A 17,771-nucleotide genomic window follows, 5' to 3' on the forward strand; every position below is an offset into this window, starting at 1 on the left:
TGGAAGTCGCTTTCTTTTCAGGCTGCTGAAAAAATTTCCCAGTGTGCAGCCAAGTTCCTTGAGCTTCGTGTTGGCACTGGAGCGGGGGAGGGAGATTGGGGTGACAGTTCTTCAGACCAGAGACTCTTTGGTTGAGTGTGGATAAACTGCGCCTGCTTGAGCTGTTGGAGCAGAGATAACTGTTGTTATCAGCCTCTTGGGAAGAAAGGCTGACTGCGGCATGTCCAGCTAGTATCTTGGGACTCGTCAGTGGGGAGGGGAGCGAAGCAAGACGGAATGATTTCTTGGTGTCAAGTCACAGCAGCAGCGTAATGGTCCTGCATCCAAAGCTGCTGTTGTGAGAGAGGCATCGGAAGAGAGGGAGGGAGAACTGCAGCTAAGCAATGTCCGCTGCTGTGTGCTCAAAAGAGCTGAAATAAAATTATACCTGGACCGAAAAGTGAATTGGCCATAAACTTTTATGAAACTGCTCCTGGCCAAAACTGGACATTCAGAAACAGTGAGCTACTGTAAATTTTCATAATATAAAGACAGTACTGGGAATGCAGATAGGTTCCTGAAAATGAGGATAATACTCCTCTCATAATTTTTGTCTTTGAACAGACCTTGTAGCTGTGCTCTGAAGAGTGCCACTCGGTATTCTGAAATGTAGAGTATATATTACTCACACTTTTTTTTTTTGTCTTTCATACACTGTATAAGACTCATAGGAGGATGATTTTGTTGTTGAGGGGAAGATCACCAAGTTACCAGGCAGCAGCTGCAGAAATGGGGCAAGCAAATGTTTTCTAAAAAGAGAAATCAGTGAACTGTAAATAAACATGACATTATTCAGCCCTACCAGAACTTTATAGAAGAGTTAAGTTGGATTGGTAAACCAGAAGAGGTTTAAGACTTTCTAGGCAGAAAAGTATTTGGACTGCCAGGTTGAAATTGTTGTGCAGGTTGAGATTCTGTGCATTGTCACACCTCTATGTCAAACGCTAAGCGTAGTAGAGTCTGTCTGGGTACGGATGGGTGTAAAGGCCAGCTTTAGTCATTCTGGGACCAAACCATCAGCGATTAAGATAATTGTGCAATCTGCAGTACAAATTCTGAAATTCGTAACCTAAACAAGACTTCCTAAGAAAAGAAAAACAAAGTCCCACTGCTCACCATTGTACATTAAAGCCACCGACATGTCTTACCACCTTTGAACCACTGTTGGCACAGCTCTGAGGTAAACATGCAAAATTTGCTCCTATTTAGCTGGTTAGTTAAAAATAGCATATGTATTTGTCCAAGAGATTGAATGAATTGAGTGTAAATATTTAGTTTGCTTTACAGGGTGATACTAGGACATAGCTCATAGTTGACAAAGACTCACACCAGTAATTCTCTTAATTGTAAGAAGTACACTATGTCAAGCCATAGCATTCACAATTAAACTGGATAGCGGAAATTTGGTAGAGAACTTGCTGAAAATAATTGTTAGAACTTCAGTTGGTTGAAAAAATCTGTAATTACTGATACAGTGTCTTGAAACACTGTACTGCTGTGCTCAGATTATCAATTCAGGTATGTGCAAGCTGGGGAAACACTGAAATCTGTGTTAATAGGTGGTGGTGGAGCAGCATACTGCATTTAGGGGTTCCTTCTCAGCCCCATGTTCCTACAGAATAGACTGCTTGTGGCAAAGTCTGTGCTTAAACTAAAATGGTTGGTTGCTATAGTTGTCTCAGGAGATAAAACTGATACTGGAAGAATATCAGGGTATTCTTGTATTTCAAGCAGAAAACAACTGTTAGATAAGACTTTTAACTGCAGCAGTTGGCAGCCTGGCCTTCATAACATCACAGCTGTCCCATATTCTGAACTCCTGTGGGAGAATCAGTATGAAACTATGAAGGATGTGTGCTGTCTTAGTATCCAGAGACCACCTGAGATATGACTGACATCATGCTTGCATTGAAAGGAGCAGTTGATTACTCTGTGTATGTATGTATGTGTGTGTGCATCTAAGTGAAAAAACAGCCAGCACCATCTATAGGGATGGACACAGGAGGCCAGAAGAGTGAAGGAGGAGCATCTGACCCTACTGTTGGAGAGCCCCTGCAGTTCAGATGCTGCTTTTTGGTCACCAAAGGGAAGCACAAGGATCCTTGTTATCCAGCAGAGCTTGAGTTGTCTGCTCAGACAACTTTCTAAATAGCTTAATTTGGATTTCATGGATTGGCTTCCCTTGTTTCAAGTGGCTTCTGCCAATTTACTTGTATTCGGTGATTCTTAGGCAGAAAAGAGCCTGCAGCTCTGAAAAATGGTGATTTTTTTTCCAGTCTTTGTTGCGGTTGAGATCGCAGAAAAAGGATTTAGGGTGAGATCTGTACCATGTCATGTCTTTATCAACTTTGCAGGTGATATCTAGGGCTTAACTCCTCTTTTTAAAGTAAAGTAGGCAATGCAAGGATTCATTAAAGCCTGAGAATATAAAAGTAATTGCAAGCAAACAAGTATATCCTGGGGAGAGTCTGCTCATCCAGCTTTTGAATCTCTAGTTTAAAGAGAAAAGCTTAGATGCAGATGTCTGAGATCCCTTCTCAGTTAGAAGAAAGATTCAGAAAATTCATCTGACCTACTTCAGATTTGCATCTTGGGCTTAATTGTCCAGATTGACAATGAGAGGAGCATACAGTGTCTAGGTCAAAGGCAGACATCTGAATTTAGGCAGATATACGGAAAACCGGGCAACGTACAAGTATTGCCAGGGTCCCCTCTCAGCTCTGGCTGGGAAACCTGTTTTGAGCACGGCTTCTTTCTTAACAAACCATTTGCCCGAGGCTGAGATGAATAAAGGTCAGTGCAAACTAATTTTTCAGCTGTTAACCTGTGCTTCTCATTTGTGGGAGAAGAGGTGTAACTGTGCTTGGCTTTTTGAAGAGAAGAGATGAGAGCTTATCCCAGTGCTTTTCAGGCAGAGACTAAAAATAAGCCAGTTTTGAGTTTCATCACTGTGATCCTTTTTCTCTAAAGGTCGGTGTATACACCATTTTCCATACTCTTCTATTTTCTGCACACTTGCAGCTACTCCTGGCTGGCCTTTGAGATGAATGAAACAAGGCATGAGAAGTCCTTGGTGGTAAGGCTACAGGGTGTAGCACAGCAGTCCTTGCAGAGGGACCTTGCAGGTGAGCTGACCTGCTGCCTGCCCCAAGAAGCTCTAACTTTGGTGAAATGGTGAGGAGAACAAAAAATAAGCTGAAAATAAATCCATAAAATGGACTGGATGGAATTAGAAGAGGTATTTCAGTGTTGTGTCCCATTTTGCTTCAGACGAGCCAATTAACTAGTCACAGTTCCTTCCTCTGACTAATAGGGATAAATGTGTTTACAGCTAACCATTAATATAGGTGCACTCTGGTGATTAGTCAATAATAAAAAGTAATTGCTATGTGTGTTTATCCCAACAGATGAGCAATAAAGAACTGTATTTCCCACTTGTATTAAAAATTACGTCTTAATGACAATAAATCTTTCTCATCTCCAGTCATATACATACTTTGAAATATACACACGGGTATGAGCATGCCAGTGGATATATACTGCACTGTTGAGAAGTAGTTATTTAAATTAAAAGCTAAAAAATACAATTAGATTCAAATAGCGATGTCAGAACATGACTTTGCTTCTCCTTTCTGGGGGCTGATCTTCCTTCGGGTCTTTGTCATGCTGGTGGGAACCAGTAGGAAATGCCTTTTAAATGCATTTGATACATTTAATGGAGTAGTGAAGTGTGAGAAAGCAGGCAGTTTGCTGGTGCAGTGCTGCCTTGTTTCCCGCTGGCATTTCCTGAATGCCCATCCCTGCTGCAACCCCTTGGGTTTGGTTCTGGGAGATTTCTCTTGAGCCAAGCGAAAACCCAATGAAGAGTTGGTAACTGAGCAAAATATGCCTTGTTAGTTTGTTTCCACATGCATGGATAAGAAAATAAATGTCTGGAGAATGACATTAGGACTTGTTAGCTAAAGTGATGGTGAACTATCTGCAGAGACCATTCCTATTCTGAAACCCACCTACTCATATGTATCCTGACCTCTACATCCAGCCTTTGCTTTTCAGGAGAGGTCTGAAAGCAAGTTTGAGCCACTTTGTGGTCCTCACAGTTTGGTGAGTAGATCTTCTGTGAGCATGCAAATGTCTTGTGCAGGCATATTGGTCTTGTCCCCAGGCGTCATGCATGGAGGCAGAGGTGGGACTGTCAGAGGCCTTTTCCTTGTGTTGGCTGGTTTTAGAACATGAAATGCTAAGCTAGTCACTCTCTTCCTGCTGTTCGAAGCTTAGAACATTTTTTCTATACACAGTGAACCAGTGTCATCCAATATGGGAACTTTTTGGGTCGGAAAACACCATACTATTCACTCTCCATTGAGCATGTCTCTTGTATACCTATGTGGCTAGATACAGATTTTTATATTTTTTTTTTTCCTTACTGTTTATTAGAGCATTAACCTGAATGCCTTCAGTTTTTAAATAATAGCTCCTCCTAGCCACATCTGCCATCATTAGAACATTTACCCTCTATTTGTCAACTGTTTTAGCACTACTGAGCACAGTAGTACACCTTTTATTTCCAAACATGGTGACTGCCATATGCTGTAGTGAGAAGAATGAAGCCCAGTATATCAGAAAGCAAAAGATTCTTCAAAATACAGTAGTTAATAGGTATAGTAAGACAAGGTTGAAATGTTACCTTGACTAACTCTCCATTAGTTTCCTAGCCAGTGTATTGGATTTTCAACGCTCTGGATGGCATTGGCATAGCTACTGTGGAGCTCATGTCTTTCTGTAAATTGGTCTTAGATGGCTGTGGCTTTCCACGGCAACATTTGCTAACTCTTTGGCAAGAAAAATCTGAATAGAAATTATCTCACAAGCAATGAAAAATGATGTGTTGATATGAAGGAGCAGTTTCCCCCTAGATGGAGGTATTGGTAGCTCACTGTCCAGGGTGCTCTGGTAGCCTGCATGATGTGTGACAATGTGCAGTGGGGTGGGCTGGCCAGTGGGATGGGCAGGGAAAGCTGGTGTTGCTCTGCTTACAGTCATACAGAGGAGAGCTACAAGCCGTTTTCAAATCTAAGTGGTGGTTTGCATGATGTAGCAGAAATCATAATGCCGCTTAAGAGGTGATGCTGCTTTTTGGTCTAGCGCTTCTAGCTTTCTAGACATGAAAGTGCAGTCAGGAGTTGAGCTTTTTTTTTTTTGCTGGTAGTAGGGCTACACACTGTGTAGACAGACCAGCTGGAGTCCCCTTGAGTCCTCAGTGAAGGAACACTGTGTGAGTGCTAGTGGTTAGTTGGTGTTGCCATATTCCTCCCTTATGCAGATACCGGGAGGAAGGAGGGTGAGAGAAAAACTGAAGCTAAGCTCTGTTTCTTCCTATTGCTGAGTTTCGCTCTGCCAGGTGGCAGGTTTTGCAGGAATTGGATTCTCACTGAAGGGCAGAGGTGCCACCTAAAAGTTCTTCGTTGTTGATGATGCATGTTTTTCTTTCTTGGTTTCAGTAGTTGTTTTGATTGCAGCATAGCCACACACTGATCTGTGCAGTTAGGTTGAGCTAACTGAAAGAAAGGTGTGCTGCCTCTGCTACTGGAGGAGTTTGGAGGATGAAGAGTTTGGTCACTTGTTTGGTGACTTTTGTTTGGTAGCTGTATGTAAGGCTGTACCTCAGAGTTTTTTGCCGAATTGGATTACCCTGTCTGTAAGACCAGAGGTGATCTGTGCTTAGATCTGAAATCCCATTGGAATTTTTCATGTTGCCCTGTTCTTGTTCTGTTTTACTGTGTGCAATGGCCCTTACAGAGTTTTTATGACTTACAGGACCATGCAGCTACAATTAGCACTTCCTCTGCTACTACTGGAGCTCCTGCTGGTTTAAGGAGATTTCTGCACTTCAAATCTCAGCTTTTTACTTTGTTGCATTGGAACTATGTATATATAGTGCCTAGCAGAAAGGGCTTTATTTGAGACACTATCTTTAAACCTGAGACTGTTTTGTGCCATCTGGCTGTACCTTCTCCAACCAGAATTGCATGCAGTGTTCCAGCTGGGGCTACCAGCATTACAGTAGTGTGATTTTAACTTAATAAAAGATGAGCAGAGAACACAGAGAGGGGTAAGAGACTTTGAAGATGAAATTGCTCTTGCTGTCAGTAGCAAATTCAGAGTTTGCTATGAAATTGTATGGGTTTGTAACTATTTTATAGAAAGAATGTTTGTCAGTTAGGGGATGTCTTTGTTGGTGGTTTGCTCTGAACAGAGAAGCAAAGATAACTGGTAAAGTTTTGTTTGCTTTTGTTTATGTCTTGTTTTAAATGGTGAGCCCTTAGGAGTGAACTTTAACAATATCTTCTCACCACATTAAAAAGAAAAAAAAAAGGCAAACCATCAAAAAACACTTACCAAAGTGCAAAGCCGCCACAGGAAGCATGAAACTACCAGAAATCTTTGTGAATAAAGCAGTCTAGGGGATTCAGGTATCTTGCCATATGCAGAGTAGATGTTGACCACATTGGTAGAACTCTTTTAAGGCCCTTATAAGTGATTTAAGTGCGTTTGGCAACAAGTAAGTGACACTTATTTTTAAACCAGATAGAATGCAAGGAGTTGCCAGTGTTTCAGTTTGTTCTTCTGAGGACTGCGATGGTCAGCTTGAAGTTGCTCTTTGCCATCAGTAATTCCTGCTCCTCAGGGTGCCAGCACTGCTTCTGGGCAGCTCAGCCCCATTGCAGGATGATGCTGTGCAAGTTCCTTCTCTGGGGTAAAGAAATCTTGCAGTAGCAGAGCCTCCTCTCTCACCTGTTCCACTTCAGAGGCCAGGTGACCTCCATGCATGTGGTGGATGCTGACAGGGGACAGAGGGAGGGACATGGGGCATGCTTGCAGTCCCTCTTTGCTGCCACCATCGTAATGTGCAGCCTGTGCAGTTAGTGCTGCCCAGCTCTGGGGAGGAGGAAGCAGGGGGTGGAGAGAACTGGGACAAGAGCCTCCATTTTGTGATACAATTTGAAAATGAAAAAGGTTAAGAACATCTGTAGCTACTCTCAAGGAAGTGGGTACAGGGCTGAACACGGGAAATGACCGTGTGTGGTTGCTGTGCTGGTGGGGAGCCTTACTAGAGTGGTCTGTGAACAGCCGGTGAGTCTTGGAGGAGGGGAGCTTTGCAGCAGCTCTGTGGTCACCAAGATGTCCCAGCCCCTTCGCACGTTTTACATACTCTCAAACTAGAAAGCTGTAGCGTGTGAAGTCCGCCTACTCAGGCTGTTGGTATTTGGAGGAACTGTTGTTTCTAATTCTATCTGTCATGTTAGAGGCTGCAGAGTGGGATGTGGGAGACCCAGTCTAGTTATCAATGCTGGCGCTGATTTGCTGGGTAAGTGGGCAAGTAATTGAATTTATCCTATTCTTCTATTCATTTGCAGAAGAGACACGCTGATAGTGTTTCTTCTGCTGTCTCATCAGTCTTGGCTAGACATCAGCTACTTGTTTGTTTTGGTTTGTTTCTTACTAAAGATCTAAGACATGATCGGAAATCCGGGTGCTGTCATAATAAACCTAAGGTTGTTTTTTCCTTAAAAGCGAGTCAAATGTAGGATTCCATTGTTGAGGAGCACCAGTGGATTGTGGAGGTGATCACTGTACCTGTTTTGCAACAGGGGAGTACAATCAGCCCCCTCCCAGGTACACTCAGTCTGAGTAATTACCCAGCTGAAGCTTGCTGAGTGTGGAACAGTGTGGTGCCAGAATGGCACATCTAGGACCTGGGGTTTTCTCTTCTCTGCGTGTACAGACTGCTGAGCAAATGAAATCAGTTAAGTGGATAAGGTAGAGATGGGATGGACTGTGGCTTATAAAAGACGGGGCTTGTGAGGAGGACGTGGAGGAGAGCCTGTACATGCATAGTGAGTCCCCAAATGTTGGGTTCCTTCATAAAACATTTCAGCATGGTGACATCTCTGAGATTTAAGGCTTGGAAGAGCGGGACAAAGAGACCTCTCTTGCTGCAGTCCAGTTAAAGAGGGGAGTTGTTCTGCAGTTAGACCTTCATCTGGAAGATGTGGATGATGAAAGTGCTTCACCTTCCTCCTGGTGGCTTTTCCTGCTTAGGAAACCTGCTGGTAGTTCCTAAATATGCAAGGAGCAAAGGGACCCTGAATTACTAGGTTGTTTTGTGAAGGAGGAAAGTAAGTGTTGAAGTTTGCAGAAATCCTGTCACAGTGTTGGGCAATGAATCCCCCTTGTGCTTCTAAACCCCAGCACCATCCTGGCCAGACAGCTGCTCTTGCCACATATGTGCACGGCACAGTGACTTGTGTGATGATGTTAGCCCACTATAGTCTTCCAGTCAGCAGAGAATGCTGTATGTCTTGTAGTGGTTTTTCTTCTGTTCTGTGTTCATTTCCACCTTTGTCTTTCTGATGGATCTGTGCAGTGACTAGTGTGTTTTCCTCCCTTGGAAAAGGCAGAGCCGTTCCCTGGGGTTCAGCACCTCCTTGTAGACCTTAGAGCTGTGCTGACTTTGGGCTTGGGCATAGGACCAAAGACTCGTGAGTTGAAAGAGTTACTGTGTATCAGCAGTGCTCTCTGCCTGCCCCAGTTGTGAGGCTCATTCTATTAGCTTTCACTGAAGTTTTAGCTTTGAACTGGGGCACAAAGAGCATGTGCGTAGTCTTGCCACATTCAGTTCTAGTGACCTGACGAGGACCACTTGCCAGGTAAGCCCAGAAAGAGCAAGCTCTGCACACCCTTAAGACTTTCTCTTTCAAGAGAACGTGGATTTGGACGTCTTTACCACACTGACTGATTTTCCTGAAGATTTTTCCACACATCTGAACTGAACTTCAGGAAACCCCTTAAATCAGTGCAGTGCCACCAGGAAGAGGCCACGTTTCCTGAAGATGTGCTTCGTTGCTGGGAAGATGACGTGGGTCTTTGCCAGCAAACTTGCATCACATCTGAAAGGTGCAAACTGCTAGCTGTGTGCTAGCGCAGGGTCAGGGTGGGGACCATAGCTGAGTGGTGTGGAGGAGAACATACAGGAAAGAAAAGGATCATTAATGCTGTGTCCCAGGCAGGAATAAAACCAGATTGTCTGTGTAAATCTGTTTAAGGGTGGAATCTCCCTTCAGTCCTATTAGCATCAGTCTTAGTAATAAAGCTCTTTTTCAGATGGTTGGCTTGTGGGAGGGGGGAAAAAAAAAAAGAAGTTCCATCTATTTTGCATGTAATAGGCTTTGGAGTATTGGCTACCTGGTAATTACATAACAATCATGTAATTGTTTGGTACGTTTCCACGGCTTGAAGCTTGATGTGTAAATAAGTTTGCCTCCAAGGAAATTGATATGGTTTTAGCTGAAAAGTGGTTAGTATGGACTATACAAGGATATAGTAACAGCTAGTAAGCTTCTCAAGAATTGTATGATTTAAAGTTGTTACTATACCAGAAATTGTGGATGACAAAGAATTAGGTACACATTTACAGTTTAGAAACAAGCTATAAAAATTGTTGGTTGCTGTAGAAGCCCAATCCATATCCAAAGGAACATCAGTCAGGCTGGAAAGATTAGGTAAGAAAGAACAGTGTGATTGTGCTTGTATGCATGCTGACGCATCTGCAACAGCCGTTACAGGTGGGACAGTAAAGGTGGTAGATTAACACGCAGCTTTCAGAGCAAGCTGAAAAACTTCTTCCCACATAGGTGACGTCACAAAATTCAGAGAAGTAGCTGAAATTGCAGTGGAAAAGCACAGGAAACAAGCATGGTTAGTTCTTGTAGTGTGACAATGAATTGAGTGGGTTTGTAAAGCGTTGGGTTTGGTCTGAAGCAGTCAGTAAGTGAACGCAACAGGAGTCTGCCGTCTGCCTCCTCTGCTTTTCAGTTAGATTGCTAAAAATGGAAATATATAACATCTGTTAATATAAGCGTGCGAGTGATGAAGGCTGGCTGACATACCTGATCATATACACCCTGTTTTTCAGTTCTGAAGAACTTCGCTGCACCTAACTATCCTTGCTGAAAATTTCCATTACATGCACTCTCAGCCCAATTTTTAAAACAAAGTTTTACAACATAGATCAGTCATATCGCAGAATGAATACTATAGAAAAACCCAAGGGGAATTAGTAATTCTGGTTTTGGGGCAAAGGTAAACAGCATGTGGTGAGATCAGTCTGAATAAAAGAATAAAATAGATTAATACTAAATTGTACATTCAGTGACAGAGTCCTGTGGAAAAAAATAGCATGTGATCACATACATAAAGGTGACGAAGTATTGCATACCCACAGAAAACACCCAAATACAATTTAAAAAGCAGCCTCGTTCTGTCCTGTAGCATTTGTGTTCTTGAATTTCCAGGAATAATACTTTAAAAGCTTTTTTCTTCAGTATGACTCAGAAAGAAACATCCCCAGAAAAGAGCACTGATAGTAGTTATTACATTTAATCCCAAAGTATTAGTTATTAACGAATGGGAGTGTCAAGAGCTGAGTTAGCAGCAGTTAGCTCACTGATTTTACGAGCAGATCCACAGGTCAGAAGATGACATGGGTACTGTAGGCAGTAGAGAGGGAAGCGCTGAGCTTTTTGCTGTCCTCAGATTTACTTGGACAACAGTTTTAGACCTGAAGGAGCTCTGTGTATGGTCATGTTCTACTCTATAATGAAAAGTTTTTATCTTTTTCTCTCCAGTGAGCTTTAGTTAATCGAGACTGGTCCAATCTTTGCCTGCTGTGGTGGTGTGTTGTGCCTTCCCAGGGCTGCTGTAGGAGGGTCTTGGTCAGAGGTTCGATAGCTCCTTTGGTAAAATAGGATTTTAACTGCTGCTTCACTCCTTGCTGTCATATCATTCCTGTCATTTTCTCTTGTTAAAATTTATGAAGGAGAGTGTTTGGTTTTATTTTAAATGAGTCTCTGATAGGTTATGCTCGATTAGATGCATGTACCATGCTGAATGGGCTGTGACAAGTTTCTTTACTAGTATGTTGAAAAAAATAATACTAATAGAGAACTTCTGGGCTGACATAAACTATGAATACTACAAAAATGCCATGCCCTGCAGGCTTAAGGAAAGCCTGTTACTTTCTTGCCATAAGCAATCATAAACATCCCCTGGCTCTGTCACAGTCATGAAACCAGAAACTGAATTGGCTGAAGGGGGAAAAAAGAGGAAGAGCTTGCAAATGGTGCTTCGAACTGACTTCTGGTTTGGTCAGATTTTATCTGGGATTTTCCTCTCTTCACATTTTAGGGACTTTTGCCCCCAGAACAGACCTTCCATCTTTGCATTTTGCTTTCATGATCTTTGTTTATGGTGGAAGCATGGACAGCACAGGCAGTGGTGTAGCAGGGTTGGCGCAGGAGGTCAGCAGCACCAGCTGGAGTCTTGTTTTCCTGTCAGAACTCCCCATAACGAGCAGGAGGCAAAACTTGCATTTTAAATCCAAGCAGGTCTGAGTGCACAGGTTTACCTCAGGATAAGCATGGATGTGTGCTGGGGAGTTCCTTCTCAAAACCTTTGGGTTTCGTAGTTTTCAGTGGTCCATTAAAATGTTTTATGAGTGGAAAACAAAGGGTGCCGGGTCTCGGGGGTCCAGCGGGCATAGGCAGCACCTTTCAGGGGAGCTGAGGGCATTTCTCCTGGCAGGCACAGCAGCTCTGCTTGCATCTCCTCCACGTTGCAGTGCCTTTCTTCTGGGAATTGCAGCAGTTCTGCTGGGAGAAAATTAAGTGTGTCCCAGTGACAGCAAGAAAACTGAGTTGGGGTAAAAACTCAACAAACCCTTTGTCTACTCATATGGGGAGCCTAAGCTGTGTGACATCCATTGCCTTGTTCCAACTTGGGTGAGAAGTTTTCTTAAAAATGCCCATTAGCGCTTGTAGCCAGTTTCTGTTGGTATCAGATGTCTTGAAGTATCTCCCAGCTGACAGTTTTATCCTCTGTTTCCTTATTCAAGTGAAGCTCTTTTTGTGTTTCGAGGTTTTTTTTTTAGAGGGGGACTCTTGGCAGACCGGGTGCAGATGTTCCAGCTTCACAGGAGGCTTCAGAGCCAGGCTGGCTTTCCCAGGCTTCTCCTTCCACAATAGTGGCTTAACTTCTTTCTGGTTCAAGGAAGATTTGCAGTTGTTTCTAAAGTATTTAATTTATGCCTTTGCCTTTTCTTTGTTTGATTTTTGAGGCATGCAAAAGTTTAAAGGGGTCATTTAATAGTGTTGTACATTTGTAGGTTTTTTTTTCCTTAGAAATGCTGGGACTATTGGGCTTGAACCGTTCTGCTTTTACTAAGGTAATCTTGTCTGTGGCAAGTCATAGGCAGGAACCTGAATTTTTACCAACTATTATTCTCTTCCAGGTATTTAATTAAGTATGAATAGTTTAATAGCCAACAGAAACAAACTAATTTTGAACAACCTGTCTTTAGATTTTCCTCTCCCTATTTTTTAACTTTTCATCTTTCTGATACCAAAATTTTGCGGGAGCTTCATCAGTGTATGAGAAAAAAATACTTTCTGTGGGCTCCAGATCTGTTCATTGACCTTGTCCAAAGAAATTAGATATGAGTTTTGGCAATTGTGGGTGCATGGTTTTGTTTTTGTGCCTGTGTGCACCCAAAATCACTGATTTTGTGGTTGTTAACCTTGCATGAAGAATGAGTCATTGTCCCCCTCTGCTGGCAGTGCACCGGGCTGGGGATTTGTTCACCCTGACAGCCAGCGAAGTTACTCTATGAATGAAATACAGAAGGTGGCAGGTATGTGTGTATATGTTGGTCAGGACTTTAAATGGCCAGAGAAACCCTTTGCTTTGGGGAGTGCTTGAAAAGCTATAATGCACCAGCTTTTGAGGTGAAGATACCAAGTGGTATCTTGAGTAAAGCCATCCAACCTTCCCAGAAATGTTTTGCAGCATGCGTTGCAAAAGACTTGTTTCCCCCATGAGAAGAAAAACACACTCTGAAAAGTGCATATTCTGTCTTGTCAGTCAGACTACTCCCAGCAGTATCCCTGTCATCCGATGCTAAGTCCCCTGGAGCAGTGCTGCTCAAGGAGGATGGGTGAAGTGTTGGGAAGTGCTGCAAGAATGAGCAGGGGAAAGTGGAGCTTGTTGTGCAGGAAGAGACCAGTGGAACATGGCACAAGCCAAGCAAAGTGCAACCTGAGAAGGGATCCAGCTGGTGTCTATAAGTTCATCAGGGAAATATAAGCAAGGGAGATAATCTGCAGAAGATACACAAAACAATGGTCTGCTGAGGCTCTGAAACCTTGTAAGTGGCAAAGGATAAATATCCCCTTCAGATTTCTGAGATGAAGCATGAGGGCTGTGTAACATGACGCCTAAGATTGCAAGAGACTGAATGTAATGGCCATGGGGAGCTCTGAGTCATGCACATGGGACTGGGGTGAGCCTTGCAGAGGGGACAGTCCCATGGCTGCCTGTATGTGCTGGCAGGCAGCTGGGTCTGGAGGAGCAAAGGGCTGCCGTAGTGCTGGCCCGGCTGGCACTGGGTGCCATCACCTGTATGTATGTAATATTAATGTGTAGGACTGGTAAGAGATGCTACTGTTAAGAGAGAGCAGGAATGTGTCTTGTTCAAAGGATGCTTTTTGGAAGATTAAGATGCATTTTTAAAAAGGTGAATTCCTGACATTGAGCATGGGAATATCTGGAAAATCTGTTTGTAAATATTAAGTTAGAGATTGGATGTTGGTTTGTTTGGTTCATCCCCTGAAGTGTATTGTAAATGAAGTGCTTAAGGCTTTTTGTATTCTGGGAATTGCTGCTGCGATTAGAAACAAAAGGACAAACTACTAAGCAAACCCAGAGAACTTATGTTGAAAAGCAACAATTTTGATTTATGAATCTGCAAGAAGGCAATGGTTTTATATTTCCCTTCACATTTTAAAACATCTGGACGATCTTTTTACTGTTATGCCCACACAGACATTAAAATATATTGAGTTTCATAGAACGGTTTGAGTTGGAAGGGACATTAAAGATCATCTGGTTCCAACCCCCCTGCCATGTAAAATGTTTAAAAGAGAGTGTTTTCAATTAGATTAAAGCTAATATCTGTAGCCTTTTGTGTTTAATTTTTATGGTCCTGTGCAGAAATAATTACTGGCTTGTCTGCATGTTGCAGTAATCATGCTCTCAATTACTTCTTCCCCATATTACTGCTGGAGGAATGTGTCTGGAAACTCAGATTTAGCATTAAAGTGGCACGGATGGAAGGAACATTCAATTTAATTGTAAATGTGTGCTGTGCTGTTAAATGTGGGGTTTTTTCTATGTTACCACATTTGCTGGGCACTTCCCAAGCACAAGGGAAGCTTGTGCAGCAGTGTCAGACTTTTCTCCTGTCTAAGTGTAAGGCTTGTAAATCAATATTCATCGAACTCTGTTATATCAGATTAAGGCCTAATGCTGTTGCAGTGAAAACAATACACATTTAGTTCAAGTACGTTTTGGCAGAGATAGCAGAGAAGAGAAAAAGGTGGGGATGGAGAATACAAATGGAGGAGTCTTTCACCCTCAGATGAGTAGTGGGTGATGTTTACCAAACCAGCAGTACTGTCAGGTTTAGATCAGGCACATTTTGTCACATTTAGTTTGCCATTGCTCTTCGTTAGTGACTATGCCAGGAGAAGCAAGTGGAATAGTTTTCACTTGAGAGCATGGAGCTGTGGCTGATGGACAGTGACGCGGGACCAGGGCCAGAGCACAGGAGTCTCTCTGCAGATGCAGAAGAGAGTCCCACATCCTTCCTCTCTTCAAGTAGTCCAGACTCCTTCCCCATCTGGCTTATTCCCATTCCTTAGGAGAGGAGCAGCCTGTCTGTCCTTGGAAGGAAACATCACCCATGCCTTTCAAGCATGCCAGTGCTTTCACTGATGCTCCATGCTCTACCATCAGGACTTCTTACCAATCAGGACAGATTTCTTAACAATCCCCACTCTTTCCCCACCTGCTTCTTAAGTATTCCTGTAGCGTCTCGTTGATTTTAACAGCCATGCCTGGTATTAGATAATGCTTTAAATAGAGGCACTGTCATGCCTGCCAGTAAAAGAAAAAGAGATGGTATTGTTATTTTGCTGGTTTGCTTCAGGTGATGAGGATAACCTCTAACTTTGGGTGGGACTAGTTTTGCAAACCAGCCCCAGAATACTGAGGTGGTTTGTGGTGTTTTTAAGCCTTAGATAAGGCTTAACACCGTTTCCCCCCCCCCCCCCCCCCCCCCCCCCCCCGTAGGCTCCTGGAAGGTGCCTGTGCTGCTTGAAGACACTGAAGACATGGGCTGTGCTCCTTGTGAACAAGGTTCCTCTGACAGAAATACAACCCTTGCAGTGATGCTCCCTTGAGTAGCTTCCTTATTCTCTGCATCCCACCCAAGGCTCTGCACCTTTCATAGGGCAAAGGAGACTAAAATAAAGAAAAAAACCACAATAATTTGAAGGGGAAGACACAGTAGAGACTAGGGAAGAATTGGAATTAGCAATATGAAGTTAAAAATGTGAAGAATGAAGTGACTTCAAAAGCCGCAAAGGAAGTAGAGCAAAGAAAAGAAAGCTTCTTTGGTGTCACAGCTAAAGGTTGCAATGACTGCAACACCAAACTGATGGTTAATGCTCTGAAAATAGGAAAAAAACCCCAGTGAATAACCAAGGCTTTCCCCTGTTTTTTGTTTGCATCTCCATCAGGGCATCCAAAGAGTCAAAAGAAATCAGTAGACTTACATAGATTCCTAGACACTTGCTATGACTGTCTTTGGCTGAGACTAGGTCTGGATCTCAGTTACATTAAATGAAAGATTCCCTTGGATTTCAAGTGGCATTTTATCAGCCAGGCCATATATTTTGTGCCTCAAACTGTACAAAGCCATTCTTGACAATATTATTTTTTTTTTCCAGCCAGAGTCAAGTTGCTTTTGGAAAGTGTGAAGATAATCCATTTCAGTTGTGTGGAGGATCAGACAGTCACATAAATGCAGGTGTGTTGGCTTTTGAGGTTTGGTTTTGTTTGTTTGTTTTTCGGTGGGAGGATTGATTTTATAAACTATAGAATTGGTGGTTTGGGTTTTTGTTATTAATTGAGCAAAGGCTTAGTAAAACGTGGAACACAGACCCTGTAATACCTGGAGTGTGTGTTCTTCTATTTCCTTTCTGCTCTTTCTATTAAGCACTGGGTATAAAATGCAACATGCATTTTCTTTCGAGTCAGAGCTGTCTTGTATGCATTCTTGGCAGTCTAAAAGCTATTGGTTTAAACCTACTTAATGCTACTTTTTCCTTCTGGAGAGAGAGAGAAGTAATAATAAAAACCTAACTCTCCAGTAAAGCTCTTTTCATCATGACACATCAAGTATCAGATGTTTAAAAAACAAAGAGTGAGAGGGGAGAAAACTATCAAAAATATTTAGCTGTTAAGGAGACAGTAAAAATAGAAGCTACCTTTTTTTTCGTTTTAAGGAAATATAAATTGTACTGTTTATATTACCAAGCCTCAAGTATTGTTTTTCAGCCAGTTAGGTGCTTAAGGATGTGAAAGTTATTCCTGCTTTACAGTCAGAAGAGAAACCTCCTAGAATAGTTATGGAACCACCAGAACAGAAGGGAATTATTTGGAACAGAGTTACCAGAAACAGAATAAATATCGACATTTCTTTTTTCACTTCTCCCCTCGTTTGTGAAAGGGGGACCTGATTTTCAGTAATCAGGTTCCCAGTGTGAAGACTCTGAGATGCGCTGTGCCTAGCCCATCATAGTGTACAGCAGCCTCATCAGCAATGGATTTGTGTTCTGATAAATACTCAAACTCTGCTTCACGTTTTCCTTAACTATTTTTCCTCCACTTTCAGTATCTAAATGTAAAGGAAGATTGCAAGGCCATGGCTTTCTGTGCAAAAATGAGGAGCACAAAGAAGAGTGAAGTAAACCTGGAAGCTCAGCATCAGGGTTTAGAAATACTTCTATACGTGCAAGATAAAAATCCCATTTGTTACACCAGTGGCGAGTTTACCTCGGAGGAGCTGTGCATTATAGCTGCCAAGAGGTGTTGTGAGTATTTGGATTTTATGTAAGTTCTCAGTGGCAAGGCCTGACAGTATCGAAAGTGATGCATCCTTCTCTGCATGTAAGTCAATGTTTGTAGAAGAAATGTGCGTGTTATATAGTCTAGGATGGAAACTTTTGCCAAGGGTCTGTTTGTGCAGTTCTTAAACTGCTTGGAATGGAAGAAATGGTGGCAGAGACTGTCTTGAGGTTCACCTAAAGTGACGATCTCCCACCCTGGTTTCTGGCAGATACAGGTACTAATTCTTTAATTTGGGTGAGGTATTTATGTTTCTTTTAAAAGGAGACGCCATATACAAATAAGTTAACACAAAGCGGCTTTTACTTTGCACAGGAGTTGGTAAACCTGTCAGGATCTGTCCTATGTTATAAAAATTTTTGGAGAGGGCTCATGAAAAAAACAAAACCAAACCCAAAACCTATTTGCTACTTTCCGCTTTTAGGTTTCTGTTATTTGACACCCCTTTGCAGAGTTATTCAACAGTTAAGATCACCTGAACTGCACACCATTGTGGTAACACGTAAGCGTATAATGAAAAGTCCTTGCTTTGTTACTGTGGTCCTTGGCTCAGCAAAATGTTTGAACATATATGTAATTCTACTGGAATTAGTGGATTTAATCTATGTTTGAGCCTCATGAACCAGTGTGCTTTTCTATTTATGATG

At 42.4% G+C, this 17,771-nt stretch overlaps 1 protein-coding gene across 4 annotated transcripts in view; it reads left to right on the forward strand.

Annotated features, from left to right (window-relative positions):
- Positions 1 to 17,771, forward strand: part of JAK1 (Janus kinase 1) — a 62,617-nt gene that overhangs the window by 15,994 nt on the left and 28,852 nt on the right. For 2 of the 4 annotated variants that reach the window (XM_080407243.1, XM_080407246.1), the window contains exons 2-3: positions 15,945 to 16,024; positions 16,892 to 17,090. In XM_080407243.1, the coding sequence (XP_080263369.1) occupies positions 16,019 to 16,024; positions 16,892 to 17,090 (205 nt within the window). In that variant the 5' untranslated portion in view covers positions 15,945 to 16,018. Of the gene's footprint in view, positions 1 to 7,293; positions 7,409 to 15,944; positions 16,025 to 16,891; positions 17,091 to 17,771 lie in introns of those variants that run through there. The other 2 variants (XM_080407244.1, XM_080407245.1) reach the window with 2 other exon arrangements.

Source organism: Falco punctatus (genome assembly GCF_963210335.1).
Source record: "Falco punctatus genome assembly, chromosome: 11".
NCBI lineage: Eukaryota > Metazoa > Chordata > Aves > Falconiformes > Falconidae > Falco > Falco punctatus.